Source organism: Myotis lucifugus, unplaced genomic scaffold, assembly GCF_000147115.1.
Source record: "Myotis lucifugus unplaced genomic scaffold, Myoluc2.0 scaffold_229, whole genome shotgun sequence".
NCBI lineage: Eukaryota > Metazoa > Chordata > Mammalia > Chiroptera > Vespertilionidae > Myotis > Myotis lucifugus.
Genome location: NW_005871277.1, coordinates 659,683 through 678,556, shown reverse-complemented (window position 1 = coordinate 678,556; position 18,874 = coordinate 659,683). Strand labels below are relative to the sequence as shown.

Below are 18,874 nucleotides of genomic sequence, written 5' to 3'. Positions count from 1 at the left end.
TCCCGGCTACGGCCCTGCCCCGCACGCTGGGGCCGTGGTGCACTCTGGGAGTTGTAGTGCACTCTGGGAGCAGCCGCTCTCCCGGCGGCCCCATGCGATCTGGGCTCAGGCGGGTCTGCGTCAGGAGCAGGAACTACATCTCCCAGAGATCCCTGCGGCCTGGGGGTCGGAAGGATGCGCGTTGAAAGGCTTGTCTGCGGACTAGTGTGTTGGGTTCTAGAGAGAGTGGCGAACGAGTGAGCAAGTTGTGCGAGGAAAGTCGGAAGTCGGAGAAAATTTAGGGGTTAGGTTAAGCGAGATGGAAAATGGGGGTGTAGATGATTGGAGAAGGATTTGAGGGGTGGGAACCCAGTCTGTGTTCTTGGCTAAGGAGCCTCAGGGCTGAAACCCTCTTTCAGTTTCGTTGTCTCCATCTGGCTCGGCGGACGTCTCTGGGGGCAAGTGCAGAGCTGCCTCTTGTGTCTCGTAGATTCCAGAATCTTCCGCTCTTGAGCCCGGTGCAGGGAGATCATGCCGAGACCCAGGAAGAGGCTGCATGGGACTGCTGGGCAAGGTGAGCTTGCACCCGGGCTGCAAAAAGGCAGCCTCCCAGAGAACGTTTCTAGGGTGTTGAATACTGTTCACTTCCACTTCCTGCTTGAAGGGAGAGTCCTCTGTGGTCCTCCACCTTCTCTACTCCCTGCCAGGCTGATACCCAGAGACCCTCTGCTTGTTTGTTCATTCAAGCAGTAGCTGTTTGGTAAGCACACAAAATATTTGTGATACAGAGTGCATGTACTAAGGTCAGTAAGGTAGTTCCTGCCCTGGCCAGTGTGGCTCAGTTGGTTGGAGCATCACCCTGGACACTGAAAGGTCGCAGGTTTGATTGAGGCTTGGCACATAACCAGTCTGGGGTGGGGGGTGGGGTTGGGGATGACAGGTGAGGGGGGTGGTGGGGATGGAATGCCTGTGGGAGGCAACTCATGGATGTTTCCCTCCCTCCCTTCCTCTCTCTAAAAATCAATGAAAAGATAACCTCCGTGAGAGTTTAAAGAAAAAAAGAACATAGTTCCTGCTCTCGGAGAATGCAGACAAGTGAAAGGGTCCAGGAAACTGTTTCGCTAGGTGTGAGAGCAGGGAGGAATCACCGGGAAGTCCTTGAGAAGGAAGTGGAATTTGAGACTAGCCTTAAAGCATGGGAAGGCTTTCCACAGACAGAAAACAAGGTGTCCTTTTTATATTCGCAAGGATAAGTAGATGAATAGCAGGAACAAAACAAGGTAGAGAAGGTACCTCTGTGGGGAATGGCAGTGTTATTTACCAACACATGGGTGTTTAGCGTGCCCCTTAAAGGGACCACTAGGAACCGGGCTAGGAATGCTCAGGGCATTCGATATCCATAAGTGGTATTTAGTGATGACTGACAGGAGGAGCTTTGACTTGATTCAGAGGCTGTGAATCGAGTGTCATAAAGTGTGGATTCAGAAAGCCCAGAGTGATTACAGGTTATGTAATCTGGGCTATATGTTCCAGATGCATAAATCATCCCATAGAATATATAGATGAACTGAATTACAATTAGGGTAACAGAGCTCAGGGCCTGTCATGGAGTAAGAATGTCACAACTGCTAGCTACTGAGTGCCTACTATGTCCCAGGCACATTTTCTCTAATTCTCTTAGGATGAAATCCAGTCTTTATCTCGTCTACAAAGTCCTGAATGAGTTGTTTCTTCCAACTTCTCTTGACACCCTCAAGGAGCAAAAAAGATCAGGCCACAAAAGCACACTGATCGAGCAGGAAAGAAGTATGAGATGATGATAATTATTGCTAATATTTATTATAATGCCAGGCACTGTCTAAGGCCATTGTTTCTATTATTTTTCAAAACAAGTCCATGGAGTAGGGGCTTACTTTTCCTCATTGGAGAGGATAGCTTCAGCAAAGACAGAGAGTGAGGAAGGGAAGGAAAAAACACTGATTTACAAGGGGTGGGGAACTTTTTTTCTGTCAAGGGCCATTTGGATATTTAGAACATCATTCGCAGGCCATACAAAATTACCAACTTGAAAATCAGCCTGCTATGTTTGTTCAAACATTTAATTAACTCACCCCTAATGCCTTGGCAGGGCCAGACTAAATGATTTCTCAGGCATTATGTGGCCCAAAGGCCGGATGTTCCCCACCCCTGACTTAATTAATGTATGCCCAAGTACTCTGCTAGGACCCTTCATTTTAAACCACAACCATGGAAGGTATTCTTACCCCCATTGAATGGATGTTCCAAAGATATCCTGTGAGGTAGGCATTCTTCTTCCATGATTGTAGATAAGAAATACGTTCAGTAGTTGAGCTGCCACTGCTGCTAACTGAGAGATCCAGGATTTGAATCCGGTCTGACTCCAAAGTCTATGCTTTCGCCACAATGGAAGCTTACCTCTCAGTAGTCATAACAGCTCTTGTCTTGCTTCTCCTCTAGCAGACAAGGAGGGACCAGCAGGAAAGCGTACCAAGACTAAGAACCCTGGTGAGGCACCAACTACGGTGGAGAAATCCAGCCCTCAGGAGACTTCAGCCCTTAAAAAATGTGGGAACAACGCAAGCAGCTACTGGCTGATGAAGTCAGAGCCAGAAAGCCGCCTGGAGAAAGGTGTGGATGTGAAGGTGAGACCATGTCCCTGGCTCCAATCCCATCAAGCTATTTGGTTTTGCTTTTTTTAAAATAAGAAATGAACATGGGACACCACAGGGTTCCATTACCAACTTCTTCTTTTTGAAGGGTAGGGAACAGGTAACAAGGAATAAAATCAGCAGGACTTACTACCATCCACTGTCTTTTTTGTGAATCCTCTGTCTAGGGCAGGGATGGCAAACTTTTTCTGTCAAGGGCCAGACAGCAGATATCTTAAGCGCTCTGGTCTTATAGCTGCTGTTGCAACTCTGCTGTCGCAAGAACGTGGCATAGACAGAAAGATAAACAAATGGTGTGGCTGTGTTCCAGTGAAACTGTATTTACAAAACCGGGCTTGGGGATAGATTTGGCCTGAAGGCTGTAGTTTGCCAACCCAATTGCCTTTCTCTTGCTACCTGTCAAGCATTATCTCACACTGATCCAGGGAATGAATGTAAAGCAATTTAAAAATAGCCCAGAGGAAACAGATATAGATAACATTTTAATATGTCCAATACAAATAACTAGCAGATGACTTCATGCTCTGAATTTTCCATTTAACTAATCCTCTTAGTTAGCAAAGTTAAGTAACACAAAGCTCACTTAATATTCGACCCATACAGGTGCCTCTCTAGAGCTATTTCCCAGTAAACTGCGTACTCTCACTGTAGCTGGAGCACCCACCATGTTTGGGAGGGAGTGGTCAGCTTCCCCGTATTCTTACCAGTGGGCCCAGGATTATTTAACGAATGACTTTCTTTCCTGTCGCCTAGTTCAGCATTGAGGATCTCCAAGCCCAGCCCAAGCAGACGACATGCTGGGATGGTGTTCGCAACTATCAGGTAAGCTGAGACCTGGAGTGGGAGGAACGCCTGCCTCCTCCTTAGGCCTTATGCAGAAGCAAAATCTCAGCCAAAGTTGCTTTTCCCCAGAACCCAAACCTAAGAATGTCCTCAAAAATAATCACTCAGATTGCATGCACCTTACAAATGGTGTGTGTTTTAGCCAGCGTCCCGATACAAGTCTGGGTATCTTGGCAAAGGCAAGAACTGAACTGGGGGGATGCACAGACTGGGTGGTTCAGTTGGTTGGAATGTCGCCCCGCACACCAAAAGGTGGATTCGATTCCCAGTCGGGGCACATACCTAGGTTGTGGGTAGGATCGCCAGTCAGGGCGTGTACAGGAGGCAACCAATTGATGTCTCTCTCTGTCTCTCCCTCTCTAAGCATACCCTCTGGGGAGGATTCAGAAAAAATTTAATTTGGGGAAATCACGGTAAAGGAAAACTCACCTAATAAAAGCAGACAAGTTCTGCTAACACTAGCGTTTTCCAGCGGGTGGGGAGCATAGTTCTTGTTTCTGCTTCCCTGGGGCAGGCCCGGAACTTCCTGAGAGCCATGAAGCTGGGGCAAGAAGCCTTCTTCTACCACAGTAACTGCAAAGAGCCAGGCATCGCAGGACTTGTGAAGGTGAGTTGTACAGGCTTGGGTCTGCATCCCTCCCCCCTCAGGAGCACTTACTCAGGTAGATAGATTCAAAGGGTGAACGCTCCAATAGGTAGCCAAAAAAGTGTCCTCCTCCCATCGCTGCCCTCACAGGAATATGGGAAATGCCCTGGCCCTGTCATGTGACCAGGACTATGACAAGACAGGCCTTCATCTCAGGTCCCAGACGTTTCTCCATTGCTATACCTTGGTTTTTTTACTCAAAAACAAGCCTGATGGTAGCTCTTCCGAGCCAGGTGTTATCAGGATAAAATTATTAACCAACAGTAACCTTTAATATTTGGTTTTAGAATATACTTTTAAGATTTTTGTTAAGATGGGGTTGACATCCCGTTTGCCTTAGACCGTGTATTATTTCCAGACTAGAGGCCCAGTGCACGAAATTCATGCACGGGTAGGGTCCCCAGGCCTGGCCAGCCATCAGGGCCTATCGGGGCCTTCCAGCTGCTGGCCAGGGCCTTCCTTCGTTCTTCGCCACCCCCTGGTGGTCAGCGTATGTCATAGCGAGTGATCGAATTCCCAGTCGAACTCCCAAGGGGACACTTTGCATATTAGCCTTTTATATATATAGATATCTGAGCCCCCATTGGCTCTAAAGCAAGGCAGATGGGATAAGAATGTGCAGGGCCAGAAGTGACAGTTGGACTTGGATGAAAGAATTGCCATGGAGCTGACTACACAGGCAAGTGATTGGAGACTTGGTTTTGGTTTCAGATTGTGAAGGAGGCTTACCCAGACCACACACAGTTTGAGAAAAGCAACCCCCATTATGATCCATCCAGCAAAAAAGACAACCCCAAATGGTCCATGGTAAAGATGATTTTTCCTACTTCACGAGGGGAAGGATGGACAGAGGGAGGAAGAAGGCTGGGGGAGGTGTGTTTGTGACAGGTGACAGCTCAGCTCTGACTCGGACGGGGCTACCCTGACTTTGGAGAACAGAACACCTGCAAGCAGCTAACACAGCGGACACAGTCCAGCGGCACGTCCTTCTGTCCCACACACTTGTCGTGCAGGTGGATGTCCAGTTCGTTCGGATGATGAAGCGTTTCATCCCCCTGGCTGAGCTCAGGACCCATCACCAAGCTCACAAAGCCACCGGTGGGCCTTTACAGCACATGGCGCTCTTCACTCTCCAGAGGCTCTCGGTTCAGCCCCTGACCCGAGGTAAGACAGGCCCCGTCCTCGGTCACCCGCATGCCAGAGTGGCACTGGCAACTCACATTTGCTAACTGCCCAGACCTGGGCACAGTACTTACCCTGCATCTGTCTCCTCACCTGTATTGTCCCTGCGGGAGGAGGTATGTCCTGAGTCGCCCGTCCCTGTGTACGCAGTGCCCAGCAGTGCGTGCGTGGCACATAGTAACACACTCCATAAGTGGGTTTTGAATAACACGAGCGATGCTTAGCTTCCTCGTTCAAGAGGAGACACAAGACCTAATTCTTCCTTTCTTTTTCCCCTTTTTCGGTAGAGGAGTTCGATTTTATTTTGAGCCTGGAGGAAAAGGAGCCAAGTTAGCCGAGATACTTGCTGGAATGGGCAAGACGTTACTCCAAAGACAACAGGGTGTGCGGAGGCTTGCTTGTTAGGTTCATCTGAGGTTGTGTCCATAGGTGGGTTTTCTGTACTTTTCTCAATAAAACACTGTATCAGAGCTGGCAAGTGTTTATTCTCCAGCAGCACTGGGTGGTGTGATACTCAACTGCACGTCTTTAACCTGCGGGCTGGCTGTTTACCCCGTGGCACATGCAGGGCTACCTGTCATCTTCCTTCACAAGCAAATACCAGGGTATGGGGCTCTGCCTGTCAATACCCACTGAAATGAACTTTTGTCTTTTTAATTAATTTATTTTTTTGTATATTTTTATTGATTTGAGAGGGAGGGAGGGAGAGATAGAAACATCGATCGGCTGTCTCCTACATGCCTCCCCCCCCCCACTGGGGATCGAGTCTGCAACCCAGACATGTGCCCTGACAGGGAATCGGACCTGCAACCTCTTGGTGCATGGGAAGCCTCTTCTGAGCCACACCAGCTGGGTGAACTCTTTGTCGTTTTACACTAGCCTTCCTCACCAGCCCTGGAGTCACCTGGGCTTCACAGGGGTTTAAACCATCAGCAGTTGCACAAGTTACGAGATAGAAGTAAACAGGGCTTCCTTTCTCAGTCACGTGCTGGTCTGGAACAGGTGTTAGGAAAGCTCCCATCACTATTCACAGAGCCACAGAGAGGGCAGGCGTCTTGCTGGCACCGTGGAACCTGTCTTCCCTTGTGTGTGAGGTGAGACAGCGTAAGGCAGAAGAGACCACAGAACCTGGTGGACCATGGGCACGATGCCTCCGAGCACAGGGCTGCCTTTAATCAGAGAGACAACTGAAACAAGCGCTCTGTTTTTTTAAAATACAGCCATTGAAAAGACGATACATTAAGAAACATGTAAACACCGCAGCTGCTTAATGACAAGTTGCACTGCTTGGTTTAGTACCTATGCACTCCTAGGTGTGGAGACCTGGAACGGGGACAGGAGCCTCCCCTCACGCCCACAGTTGGGCAAATTAGTGAGGAATGAGGGCAGAGTAAGAGGAAATGTAAGGTCTAGCTTGTGCACAGGTCCTGAGAGAATAAAAGCAAATTCTATCTTCTAGTTCTCCCAGAAGAAAGATTTAAGATGTTACAAAAGTCGGAGGATGGATCTGTGTTGTCTGTGGGGACGTAGAGGAATTGCCAGGTGCTTTCCAGCTAGAACACCATCTACCGGGAGGCCCACCAGAGCCCAGTCTCAGGCTCTGCGGAAGGCAAGGAGCACAGAGCCCGCCTCCCCCACGCACTTTCGTCCCAGCCTTGAAAATCCAGGGACAGCTGGACGAGTGGCCCTGTCCCCATGGGGATTGTCCGTTGTCCTGAACTCGGGGCCCAGCCTGGGAAAACCAGCTCACCTTGGTGCTGTTGCCCCCAGTCAACCTCGAGTGTTAGCCCAAATGCCTTTCTAGTCTCAGTCCTGATCCTCGGGCCTTGCCCAAAAGCCCATGATTGTACTAAAATTTGAAGACGAGTCATCCCTATATCCCACACTAACTGGAAAATGACACGGGAACCAACCAACCCCTCTGCTTGCCAAATCACACAGACCCGAGACCCCGAATATTGCCCTTATTGGCCAGTGGGGTCTGCTTGTCTTCCAAGAAGGGGCGGGAGGCCAACAGAGTAATTCCTGGTCATTTCCAGGTGAAGCAGAAAAGGATGTCAACACTGTTACTGCAACTGGCCCAAGTGCAGCACAGCAGAGGGAACTCCCTCTAGTGGAACAAGAACACCCACAGAGAGTGTAATGTGTTTTCAAAGAAAAACGGCAACGGTCCTCACCGCTGGCCAGTCACCTGGCGGAGACGACGTGATTTGGCAAGCAGTTCTGAGGCTGTGGCAGGCCCTGCTGAGTCCTCGTCGCCCTCCTGAGGGTTAGGTGGGGAGTGAAGGGGTGTGGGCAATAGTAAGAACAAAATGTCCAAGTGTTTGAAACCCAGCCCCAATGCTCAAATTAAATGGAGAGCAAGGCGTGACGAGGATCCACTCTTAGGAAGCAAGGGATCAAGGCCCCTTCCTGGGATCTGTTCTTAAAGGAAACATGTCCCTGTTTAGGCTTGTGGGCTGGGCACACAAAACAATACCCCAGAACCACACAGCCCTTAGAGCTGACGGGAGGGAATGGAAGGCAGACAGCTCCATGCAGCGTTCACTGCTGCCGTCCATACATGACTGACCCCAGGGCGTCTCTGAGCCACGATTTTTCATGGGTGAAGGGACAGTCAGCCAAAGGCCCCTCCACAGGCTCTGTCCCAGGATGTTACTGACAAGAGTCCATAGAACATGGAGAAGGGAGGCGCCTGGGTCCCGGCAGGGAGGGAAAGGCCAGAAAGGAGGTGGCTTGTGGAAACTTCAAAGCACCACGTCCAAGACCCCCAAAGAGGTAGCTTCCTAATCTCGAGGCTCACCCTGGCCACTGGGGATGTGGCAACCCAACTCCGCCCCTCCCTCGGGGACCTGAGGGGAGGACAAGAGGTGACCACCCAGGGCCCGTTGGCAGCTCAGACTCCCAGGGACATGGTCAGAGCCTGCATCAGAAGCCAGAGGCAGGGGCCGAGGATGCTGGCACTGTCTTCCCATGCGGCGTGAGGCAGCCCCCGTGCGTGTGAGGCCCTTTCCCCAGAGGGACACTCGCTTCAGGATGCTACCTCGCACTCTCCGCCAGCTGCAGAACCCCAGGACAGTGCCTCCTGGCCCAAGCCCCCAAGGGTCTTCAGAAAAAGAATTTAAGTCAAAAACATGATTTGTTTTCAGGTTGCAAGTAACGGGTCAGCTGAGCTCACACCATCCTCCCCTCCCCCAGCCGCTGGTGTCTGGTAGATGGGGTGCTGGGTGGGAGCCCAGCAGCTCCTCGGCCCTGGGGGCCTACTGCCTGCAGTTGTTGTCAGACAGCTGGCTGGGGGTCCGCACTTCACCCAGGGAGGTCGTGCCCTCGAAGCGCTGTGAGGCGATGGCTGCCTGGTGGGACATGCTCTTCCGCACGATGTCACCCTTCCGCCACAACACCACTTCCTGCAAAATTGGGAGAGGGGCAACACGACGGCGTGAGAGAAAGGCATGGGGTTGGGTTTCCTGGAGGCTCTAACTTCCTCTTGGGGGATCTTAGGCAAAATCCTCGTCTGCTCATCTCCCAGCAAAGATAGCAGCTGTCCCACCGCCATCCCAGGGAACTCAGGATGTTTCGGGCTGAGTGGTTGTGGGGTTGGGCCAAGGAAGCAGACTAGGTATCTGTGGGAACCCCCCTTCTCGATCTGGGGCTCTAGATGACCCGTTTCCACCTCTGGCACACGAACAGTGGCATGGAGACTCGCGCCTTACTGCTTAACCTGCCAGACGGGAGCCAGCTCTTTGCAGAACGACACCCTCCTGTTCTGTCTCTAGGCCCCCAGGGGTCGGGCGGAGGTGCCAGGCTTCACCTGCTGTTTGAAGTAGCGCCGTTCCTCCTCGTCTATCAGCACCAGGTTGAGATAGTAGCGCACGGAGAACTTCTTGTTGATGTCCCGCATGGTGGGGGTGAGCTCGTAGCCCGCCAGGAAGAGCCGGATCGGGATAGACTCTCCTGTAAGGGCCAGGCAGGAATCAGAGCGAGGGACAGAGTGGCCACTCAACCTTACACGAGTCACTCTGGCCAGCGTAGGGAGACTGGGCATCTGAGCATGGCATGGAACGCAGGACATTGCTTCTGCCTTTGGGAAGCTGCATTCTGCTGCCCAGTGATGTGCTGAAGCAAAAAGGTGACTGCAATTCCCTTCTAGTCCAGCTGTGCTTCTGAATGACCTCCCACTATCCCCACACGGGACTATGAGTGGCAGTGGGGATGGACAGCCACTGTCAAACATCTTTTGATCACATGGAATGTGTCTACTTGTTGGGTTTTCAAGAGCCAACTGTCAAACTCTAGCAAACTCATCATATCACCCAGCAATTTTGATGCCACTTTCTTCCATCCTAATTAGGGCATGCCCCCCGAAATACATCACTATGATGGACTGGCGGATGGTAGTGTCTGGGAAACAACATCCTCATTCTGGTCCCAGTTCTCCATTAACCAGTAAGTCTGTTGCTTTCCTTGGACCTTATTTTCTCATGTGGAAAATTATGGAAACAAACTACAGACTATTTTAGATCCCCTCCAGCTCTAACATCATGCCTTGCCTAGCATAAGTGGAACAAAGTTAGGGCAGTTGTTGTACTGAGAAAGGCCAAGCCTATAGTGCAGTGTAAAGCTAAATATAAATGATCTTTCAATTATCCGCTGTTTTGTATGTTTCTCTGCCCTGTTTCATTTGTACAAGGACAAGGACAATTGGCTCTGCTTGCACAGCTGGTGGAAAACTGGAACGCAGAGAGTCTGGAGAGCTCAGCCCTCCCTCCCCAAGGACCTGGCACGGTGCTACTCAAGGAGAAGCTGTCATTGTCCCCAGTGTTCCAGGCTGCTACGACACGCCTCCTTCTGCCTGGATTAGACCTTGGCATCACCAAGCACTTCTAAGTGAAAGAACACACTCTTCATCGTCAGCTGCAGCAGAGCCAGTGAAGACCATCAGTGAGGGCTCCTCCCAATAATCACACAGATTCCCCAAACACAGCTCTCAACCCCACCCCACCCATCGCTCCGAGGTGGTGGCGGGAGGACTAGTTTCTGTCCAGTTCCCGGTGCTGACTGCAGCCGCTGGCAGTGCTGGCCAGAGTATTTCCACTTGGTGAATGAATGCAGAGAATTAATCGTTCTACCAGAGCCAGAACTAAGTGACATAAATGACTATTCTGTATTAATCTCTTGCCCCTTAACAGCAAAGAATGTCAGAATGTCCACAGGCAAAAGTTACAAAATGTTCAAACTGTGTCTGTTAACCAATTTGCAAGCTTTTTTTTTTTTTTTTAACAGGGATAACTTGAGATTCAATCTCCAGTCCAAACTCATGATGTAGAGGCGGCGGAAGCGGAGCTCCGCTGAGGGAGGCGGGTAGCAATCTGCAGCGTCACAGACTCAGCCCTCCTTTCCTGCTTATGGAGACCCAAGTGTACAATTAGAGCTTAAGCAGTTACAGGTTAACGGAAATCTCACTAACAGCACAGTCGCTCACGCCCCTCCACAGTTGTGTGCAGGGCCTGGAGACAAGGCGTGGTGGGGGGCCACGGGGCCACGAGGCTTACCTCGCACTGGTGCTCCATCCATGATCTCATACTTGGCTATCGTGTCGTTCTCATGGTACACGTTGGGGCCTGTGCCCGTCGTTTCGCGCTTGATGATGTCTATCTCCATGTGCTTGATTTTGATTCGCACCAGCAGGAAGTATATCTTCCCCACAATGACATCTTTCAAGTGGTATCTGGGGAAGAGAAAGTAAAGACAATAAGGTGTGTGTACAGCAGCCAACCCTTTGTGTATTTCCAGGCATTTCTGGTCTCAGGAGAGGGTACTCTGCCCTGCGTGTTGGCTAAAGGTGGGGTCACAGTGCACACTCACCCACATCCCACCATGCTGCATGGCAGCCTAATTTCCCAACATGTACTTTATTTGAATCAAAGTAACTTCTGTCCCTCCCATTCTTCCATATACAGCTCAAAGGATGTTCCTCTAGTATGTTATGTCACCCATTCATGCTTGCTGATTTCATCTATCTGCTCAGTACTATAACTTCTTTTATACATTTGATATGTTTTGTTTTTTAATTTATTTTTTTTTCTTTTCAATATGTTTTTATTGATTTTTAGAGAGAAAGGAAGGGAGAGGGGTAGAGAGAGAGAAACATCCATGAAAGAGAAACATCACTGATAGGCTGTCTCCTGCACACTCCCTCCCCCCTACTGGAGATGGAGCCCGAAATCTGGGCATGTGCCCTGACCTGGAATCAAACTGGTGACCTCTTGGTTCATGGGTCAACACTCAACCACTGAGCCCCACCAGCTGGGCATGTTTCCTATTTGTGTATGTTTTTTAGATATCCTAATGTGTGAGAGGCCAGTCCCACAAATGCAGAAGCCACGTATTGCTCTTCCTCTCTAAGCCCCAGAAAATGTCTGTTGGGAACTGGGCCTTGATGGCCTGCAGCAAAGTTCTGTGTGCTCTGGACCTGACAGGCCAGGCAGGAGCAGCAGAGCCAGATGCCACGTCCTGTCCCATGCACCTTCTCCCTGGGCTCTGCTTACAAGGCCCGTGCTCTGAGCTGTCGGGAATCTGGCCATGAGACACAGTCAGACAGCCGTTCCGGTATCCTGTACATGCACAGCCCTGTCAGGAACAGCAGGCAGAGAGCAGAATCTCCAAACCTGAAGATCAGAGTCACAGGATGTGAGTGTTGGCAGGGACTTCAGAATTTAACCTCCTTATATTCTAGGTTAAGAAAAGGAAGTTTGAAGAAGGTAAGTAATTTAACCAGGATTTGAGGAGGGGACAGACTCAGGATGTGAACCAAAATCCTTAATTCCTAAGCTTGTGTTCTCTCCATTCTTTCTTTCTTTCTTTTTTTTTAATGTTTGTATTGATTTGAGAGAAAAATGGAGAGGGAGAGAGCAACATCAGTTGGCTGCCTCATGCACGCCTCCTACTGGGGATCGAGCCTACAACCCTGGCATGTGTCCTAATTGGGAATTGAACCCGGTGATCTCTCAGTGCATGGGACGATGCTCAACCAACCGAGCCACACCAGCCTGGGCCTTCCATTACTCCACATCACTTAGGCTAATGGTTATTAGGCTAATTGGGAAGGCTGCAGACATTCTAAGTAGAGAACCTAAGAATAGTTATGAAAGCAGAATGTAGGCCACTGAGCATTTTGGAAAGAATGCTTAGAGAACATAGATTCTAGGGGTTTTCCAACTTTCATAAGCTGAACATTCCTTTATTCTAAAAAAAATCTCATAAGAAGCATTAATATATAAGAGCTGCTCTGTGGAGGGTGAGCCTCGAGCCCTGGCTCCCCTCTCCTCTTTCACTCACCCTTTCTGTGTGTCCTCGAAACCACTAGCCTGATGCAAGCCCTTCATTTTTCAGGAACCAGAGGTACAAACATTTTTAGAACCTGCTAACCTTAGCCCACGTTCTTAGTGGCAGAACAGAAGCTGGCTCACAGCGCGGCCCTTTCTGTTACGTCTTTCAGACCTGCACTCACAGTGTGGCTGTCTGCGAGGGCAGGGCCAGATTCTGGAAGCGTCCAGTCCTCAATGTCACGCCACTGACTCTCTGAGTGCCTTTCACATACCAAGTGTGGTCCTGAACTCACTGCTGACTGGCTATTCTGAGCTCCTGCTAGTGGCACTGCCTGCCAGCCACCCCCTTTGTCTGTGGCCAGGACATTGGTGGGCATGCACTTTGGTGGCTCCTTTTCAGGAAGGCCCGCAGAGCCCCAAGACTGTGAGGAGAAAGGGGAAGAAGTCTGTTCCCTTACGTGTGCCTGAGATCAACCTTCGTTTCCTGTCGCCCTGCCCACTTGGTGGCTGGAGCCCAGGCCACGCAGGCCCGCTCGGGGACATGGTGATCATTTTACTGACACCCCACTTGGTTCCAGGCCACCGGGCAGGGGAAAAACACACCTTTCCCTCACCCTGTGCTAAGAAGCACATATATTCTGGCTTAAAAAGCCCCTGTTCCCTGCCCCTTCGCAGGTGAGCCCCTGGCTCAGCTCCCTCTCCCGAGTTGGCTGGCCGTGGGGCTGTGGTAAGGGCGGCTCTGTGACTAGAATACACTCTTCCTTCTGCACATTTGATCTTCAAGAATGCACTATGTTGAAAAAAGGCTGTGGTGCATTTCTGAACTGTACACGAGATTTACAAGCCCTTAAGTATTTTCGTGTTCTAACAGTAAACACGGTTTAACACAGAGATGGCTTCCCAACTTGCCAGCTAACGTTATTTCAAGGCCTTCATGAAAAGGCAGCAGGTCCTCTTTGCTACAATTCATTTCAGTTCAGAGAGGAAGCGGCGGCCTGAGGCGGTGTCTGGTTTCCTCATTTGCCTTCTAAGGGCATCCTGGTCACAGGAGACAGATGACAATGGACCGCTATCTGAGATGATTCTCAGCAGTAGAAGGAAACAGCTGTCCTTTGAATCCAAAACCATTAGTCTTAAGGCTAGTTTAGCTTGACTCTGAAAGACATCATAGGCTGTTTAATTTAAAGGTACCGTCTTAATTTAGTCAAGTTTAGTTTAAGTCAAATGAGGTTTGATTCCCTGGTCAGCCTACCTTTAGCCAGTCTGGCACATATATTCCCTGCTTATTTCTGTGCTCGCTCCCACAGCATGAACCAGCCCAGGCAAGGGGCTTCCATCACTTTGCGTTTCTGTCTTAACCCCCAGAAATAGTTCTTCCACAACCCGGGGCGCCCGGCACTTACTTGGACTTGTTGTACTCAAACTCAATGTGCAGACAGTCCTCGATCCCAACCTCCATCTTGATGGAGGAGTTCAGCTCTGGGTATGTGCTGAGCGTGTGAACGACAATGTCCATCTCTTTGACAACATCATTGAGGCGGCGGCTGATGGTGGCGCGGAGGAAATACCTGGAGAATATGGACGTGGGGTGAAGGAACACTCCCGTTTCCAGAGCTACCTAGGTTAATGCGCCAAACTGACCCACTTGAGAGAACCCCCTACAGCGGTCCTTATTCCTTAGAGAATTTACCTCTGTGGACCCTTCTTCCAGAAAAATTGCCCAGATGCACTTACATACAACATTTTGCAGTCAGAATTCCAGGGGGTGCAGAGCCCCTTCCCTGAACCCCTTTTTGAGCTCATGCTCTGGGTGGAGAATGCTGCTCTAAGTCAGTGGTTCCTCTGCTCCGTATCCCGGGTGCATGGCACTCCTCTGCCTTTTGTGGCCCTCGCCACTCTCTACCATGTATTTGTGCACAGGTTTATGTCCTCAAGTAGCTTCTGGCTCTTTGGGCACAGGAATCTGTCTTAAACTCTTCAATTTGCACACCCGTTTGTTTAACAATATTCAATCAAGAAGCATTTTTCAAGTCCCTCACAGTTAAATTGAGGAATAAGGAACGGAGAAACGAAGTCAGCTATTCATTCAGCAAACGTTCATTGCTAGGCATGGGGTGACTAAGAGACGCCATCTCAAGGGAAGCTCACAGACCACCGTGGGAGGGGGGCAAAGAAATAGAAAAATCAGAACAAAGTGCTAACTTGGATACAGGAATGCAGGCCTGGGGGAGAGAGAAAAGGGCATTCGGGAGAGCAAACCTAAGAAAAACAGCAGAGGAGGGAGAGAACCTGGTGTGCTCGGACAAAGAAAACCTGTGCTCGGACAAAGAAAACCTCCGGTGAACTAGGATCCTCAGGAAGGGGCGAGTCAGGGAGTATCAGAAAGTATGCCAAGCCTGACTTCGACAGCCAGCCACTTAGGGTGGCCTTCCCCAGCACGCCTGTCGCCTTAACTTAACTCTCATACCCGGGGAGGGAAGAAACACCCCTTCAATTATATTTTCTTCTAAATGAAACTGTCTTTCAAGCCTTCCTGCCGACCAGATCAACCACACACCAGGCCGCTCTCTTCTGGGTGGCACTAACTGCTGCTTGGCAGTCTTTTTATTCATCTCAGCAACTTCCGTCACACTCCACAAGACATTTGTTCCCAACTGTTTTCTAACTGCTCAGGCTCCCAGCCTCCCCCTCCCCGCTCTCCCCCCCCCCCCCCCCCCCACCAGGGGAAGACACTGCTTTTACTATGCTAAGATGCAGGCCTTCCAAGTCAAGATTTACAATTTTCTCCCTTCTCGGCTTTGAGCTGCTCCCAGGGCCTAGAGTGTGTGCATATCTGTCCATCCTTTCCTCCTTCCCGCCTCCTCCCTCTGACGGCATGACTCTCCATCTATCTGGGTGCACGTCAGAACCACCCAGGGGGAAGGGCTTTACAAATGCCGATGCCCAGGCACACCTCACATCCTTCAACTTTTCCAATTTTCTTACCATATCCAATCTCTCTCCAGCTAAAGGCTTCTTCCTTTTGAGTTTATAAAAAAAAAAAAAAGTCCCCAAATCATCAACCCCTTCCCCTGTGCCCCGCCCCCGACCACCACCACCAAACACGGTCCAGGCCTCACACTCCTGACCTTCCTTCAGAGACAGCCGTCACAGAGGGACCCACCCCTGTGTCTCACCCCTGGCTTCTGTTGCCACCACCCAACAGAAACTGCCCTCCTGAAGTGACCATCCAGCCTCCCACTTGCCAAATCCAGGGGCGTGTTTTCAGCGTCAGGTCTGTGCTAGCGTACAGCACGTCCTCCTCTATGAAATGCTCTTCCCAGGGTTGCCCAGGAGCCCATTACCCAGCTTCAGCTCCTACCACCCCCGCCCACAGGTCCTGAGCTCCCCTCCTGGACGAGCGTATCAGCTGTGGGCTGAGCAGATGTTTCCAACAGTGCATCCCGAGGGCCAGGCCTGCATTTCCAATCGCCTCGTGAACTCTCACACCTCTCCCTCTGCCAGTGCTCCAAGCGTTAAAGCTCGAAGCATCATCTTATCTACGAGCCATCTCTTCCTCCCAGCAGCCCCCTCTGCAGCTCCACTCACTAGGAAACTCCGTGGATGTCCATTACATTCCTGGTTTTCTGCCTGTTCCCATCGTGTCCCCTAAAGCGCAACTCTTAGGCCCTCATTCCAGCCTTCTAACAGTTCTGTGTCCACATTCTACCCACCCGGTAAATACCACATACTGACTTTAAATTCTTCCAAAAGAACCACTCCCCTGCTCACAAAGGAAAGAGAGCCCCAAACCATCTTGTCACGTTTTCCCTCTGCCTGTGGAATAAGGTCCAAGCCCTAATGCGGGCTTTACATCTTCTACACACTGCCCTTAGCTGATGTTCCCTTCTGGGCCTCCTCTCTTTCTCAACATGAATCCTAAAGTCTTTATCTGATTTGTACAGCAACACCTTCCTTTATTTGCTTTTTGATTGTGGTAGAATGAAGAAGGGGGTTTGGAGTATGCCACCCCCAAATAAGCCACTCTGGCTCATCCAGAGCTGAAAGGAACTGAGAAGAAGCAGACACAAGGAAAACTACTGCCCTGCCCCTCCTTCCCAGGACAGCAGGACACTTTTTCTTCTTCTTTTTTTAAATATGGAACGCCTCACAATTTGCACGTCATCTTGCAATGGCAGGGGCCATGCTAATCTTCTCCAACCATTTGCAACCGCATGGATGGAACTGGAGAGCATTATGCTAAGCGAAATAAGCCAGTTGGAGACACATGATCTCACTCATATGTGGGATATAATGATCAACATAATTTGATGAACAAAAATAGATCCAGAGACAAATGGCAGGGGAGGGGGGTTAGAGAGCAACCAAAGGACTTGCATGCATGCATATTAGCATAACCAATGGACACGGACACTGGGGCGGTGGGGGCTTGCAGGGGGTGGGAATGGCTGGTGGGGGGAGTGTGTTCAATTGGGGAAAAAGGAGACATATGTAAAACTTTAGACCAGCGGTTCTCAACCTGTGGGATGCGACCCCTTTGGGGGTTGAACGACCCTTTCACAGGGGTCGCCTAAGACCATCGGAAAACACATATATAATTACATAATGTTTTTGTGATTAATCACTATGCTTTAATTATGTTCAATTTGTAACAATGAAATTGGGGGTCACCACAACATGAGGAGCTGTATTAAAGGGTCGCAGCATTAGGAAGGTTGAGAACCACTGCTTTAGACACTAATACAAAAACATAAATAAAATAAAAGCCAGTGCCCAGATTGCCTCCTTCTCTGTTATCGCTCCAGTTCACTACATGTGCTGCCGAAGCGAGCAGGATGTTCTTAATCACCACAGACAACTCTAGACTCTCAGCAGCCCAGAGACTGCGCAGAGAAACCTATAACCAGCCTCGCTAAAACTGCCCTTACCTTTCCGGTTTCCCCATAGGTTTACCTCCCACAATTTGTGCCCCTGGAAGCTCAGTCTCTTTCCTTTGTCTTGTCACTTCTCTTTATTAATTATTGTTTTTCCGGTTAAATGCTTGCATAGGCCCTAGTTCTGACCAGCCCTTTGAGTTACTCCTCACAGTCCCACGTGTATGCACAATGCACATGTGAATAAACTTGTTTTTCTCTTGCTAATCTGCCTTTTGTCAGTCTAATCTGCAAGGCCCAGTAAATGAACCTAAGATGGGTAGGAAAAAAAAGGTGTGTTTTTTTTGTCCTCTACAATATACAGGGATAGGCAAAAGTAAGTTTGCAATTGTTGTATAGAAAATAATACAATAATTAATAACTAATAATGAAAGAATAGCCGAAACCGGTTTGGCTCAGTGGATAGAGCGTCGGCCTGCGGACTGAAAGGTCCCGGGTTCGATTCCGGTCAAGGGCATGTACCTGGGTTGCGGACACATCCCCAGTGGGAGATGTGCAGAGGCAGCTGATCAATGTTTCTCTCTCATCGGTGTTTCTAACTCTCTATCTCTCTCCATTCCTCTCTGTAAAAAATCAATAAAATATTAAAAAAAATAATGAAAGAATAAACTGTTTCATGTATTCATAACTATAACCCTACTTTTGTCCACCCTGTATATAACATTAAATTTACCATTTTAACCATTTGTCATTTTAAGTGTACATTAAGTCCATTCGCATTGTTGTGCCACCATCACCATCATCCATCTCCAGAACTTTTTTAACTTCCCCAACTGAAACTGTTCCCATTAAATACTAACTCTCCATTCCCCCTCCCCTCAGCCCCTGGCAACCATCGCTCTACTTTCTGTCTCTATAATTTTGACTCCTCTAAGTTCCTCATATAAGTGAAATCATACAGTATCTGTCTTACGACTGGCTTATTTCACTCAGCATAGTTTTCAAGACTCATCCATGTTGTAGCAAATGACAGGATTTCTTTCCTTTTCAAGGCTAAATTACATTTCATTGTATGTTTTGTTTTATCCACATTTTCTTTATCCAGTCATCTGCCGATGGGCATTCAGGGGGCATCTACATTTTGGCTCCTGTGAATATGCTGTTATGAGTGTGGATATACATACGTCTATCTCTTTGGAGTCCCTGCTTTCACAGACCAAACTGATGACTGTCAGATGGGAAGGGAATTGTGGGAGGGTGGAAAGGGGGCAGGATTAAGAAGTACAAACTGCCCATTATAAAACAGTCATGGGGATGTAAAGTCAATAATAA

At 49.4% G+C, this 18,874-nt stretch overlaps 2 protein-coding genes across 7 annotated transcripts in view; one reads left to right on the top strand and one right to left on the bottom strand.

The window, feature by feature from the left end:
* Positions 1-82: 82 nt before the first annotated feature.
* Positions 83-5,810, top strand: THYN1 (thymocyte nuclear protein 1). Of its 6 annotated transcripts, none has more exons than XM_023762029.1 (8): positions 83-204; positions 470-553; positions 2,458-2,642; positions 3,423-3,491; positions 4,027-4,119; positions 4,870-4,965; positions 5,172-5,322; positions 5,628-5,810. In XM_023762029.1, exons 2-8 carry the CDS (start codon positions 511-513, stop codon positions 5,672-5,674), a joined length of 684 nt encoding a protein of 227 aa, XP_023617797.1. In that variant the 5' UTR covers positions 83-204; positions 470-510; the 3' UTR covers positions 5,675-5,810. The 6 variants fall into 6 exon arrangements, with proteins under 6 accessions (XP_023617797.1, XP_014319428.1, XP_023617796.1 ...); XM_014463942.2 differs by having other exon boundaries at positions 86-204; positions 2,461-2,642; XM_023762028.1 differs by lacking the exon at positions 83-204 and adding an exon at positions 213-351 and having other exon boundaries at positions 428-553.
* A 661-nt stretch (positions 5,811-6,471) lies between these two features.
* VPS26B (VPS26, retromer complex component B) overlaps positions 6,472-18,874 on the bottom strand; it is a 22,179-nt gene continuing 9,776 nt past the window's right edge. Inside the window, exons 3-6 of the mRNA XM_006098302.3 lie at positions 14,072-14,236; positions 10,893-11,068; positions 9,152-9,294; positions 6,472-8,747 (exon numbers count right to left, since the gene is read on the bottom strand). Of these exons, the coding sequence (XP_006098364.1) occupies positions 8,601-8,747; positions 9,152-9,294; positions 10,893-11,068; positions 14,072-14,236 (631 nt within the window). The 3' untranslated portion in view covers positions 6,472-8,600. The remainder of the gene's footprint in view (positions 8,748-9,151; positions 9,295-10,892; positions 11,069-14,071; positions 14,237-18,874) is intronic.

Bases quoted from the DNA above. Each gene is read 5' to 3' on its own strand.
- THYN1 (XM_023762029.1), top strand. From the start codon at position 511: ATGCCGAGACCCAGGAAGAGGCTGCATGGGACTGCTGGGCAAG. The intron at 2,643-3,422 runs GTGAGACCATGT...CCTGTCGCCTAG, and splicing joins AGAAAGGTGTGGATGTGAAG to TTCAGCATTGAGGATCTCCA. The intron at 3,492-4,026 runs GTAAGCTGAGAC...TCCCTGGGGCAG, and splicing joins ATGGTGTTCGCAACTATCAG to GCCCGGAACTTCCTGAGAGC.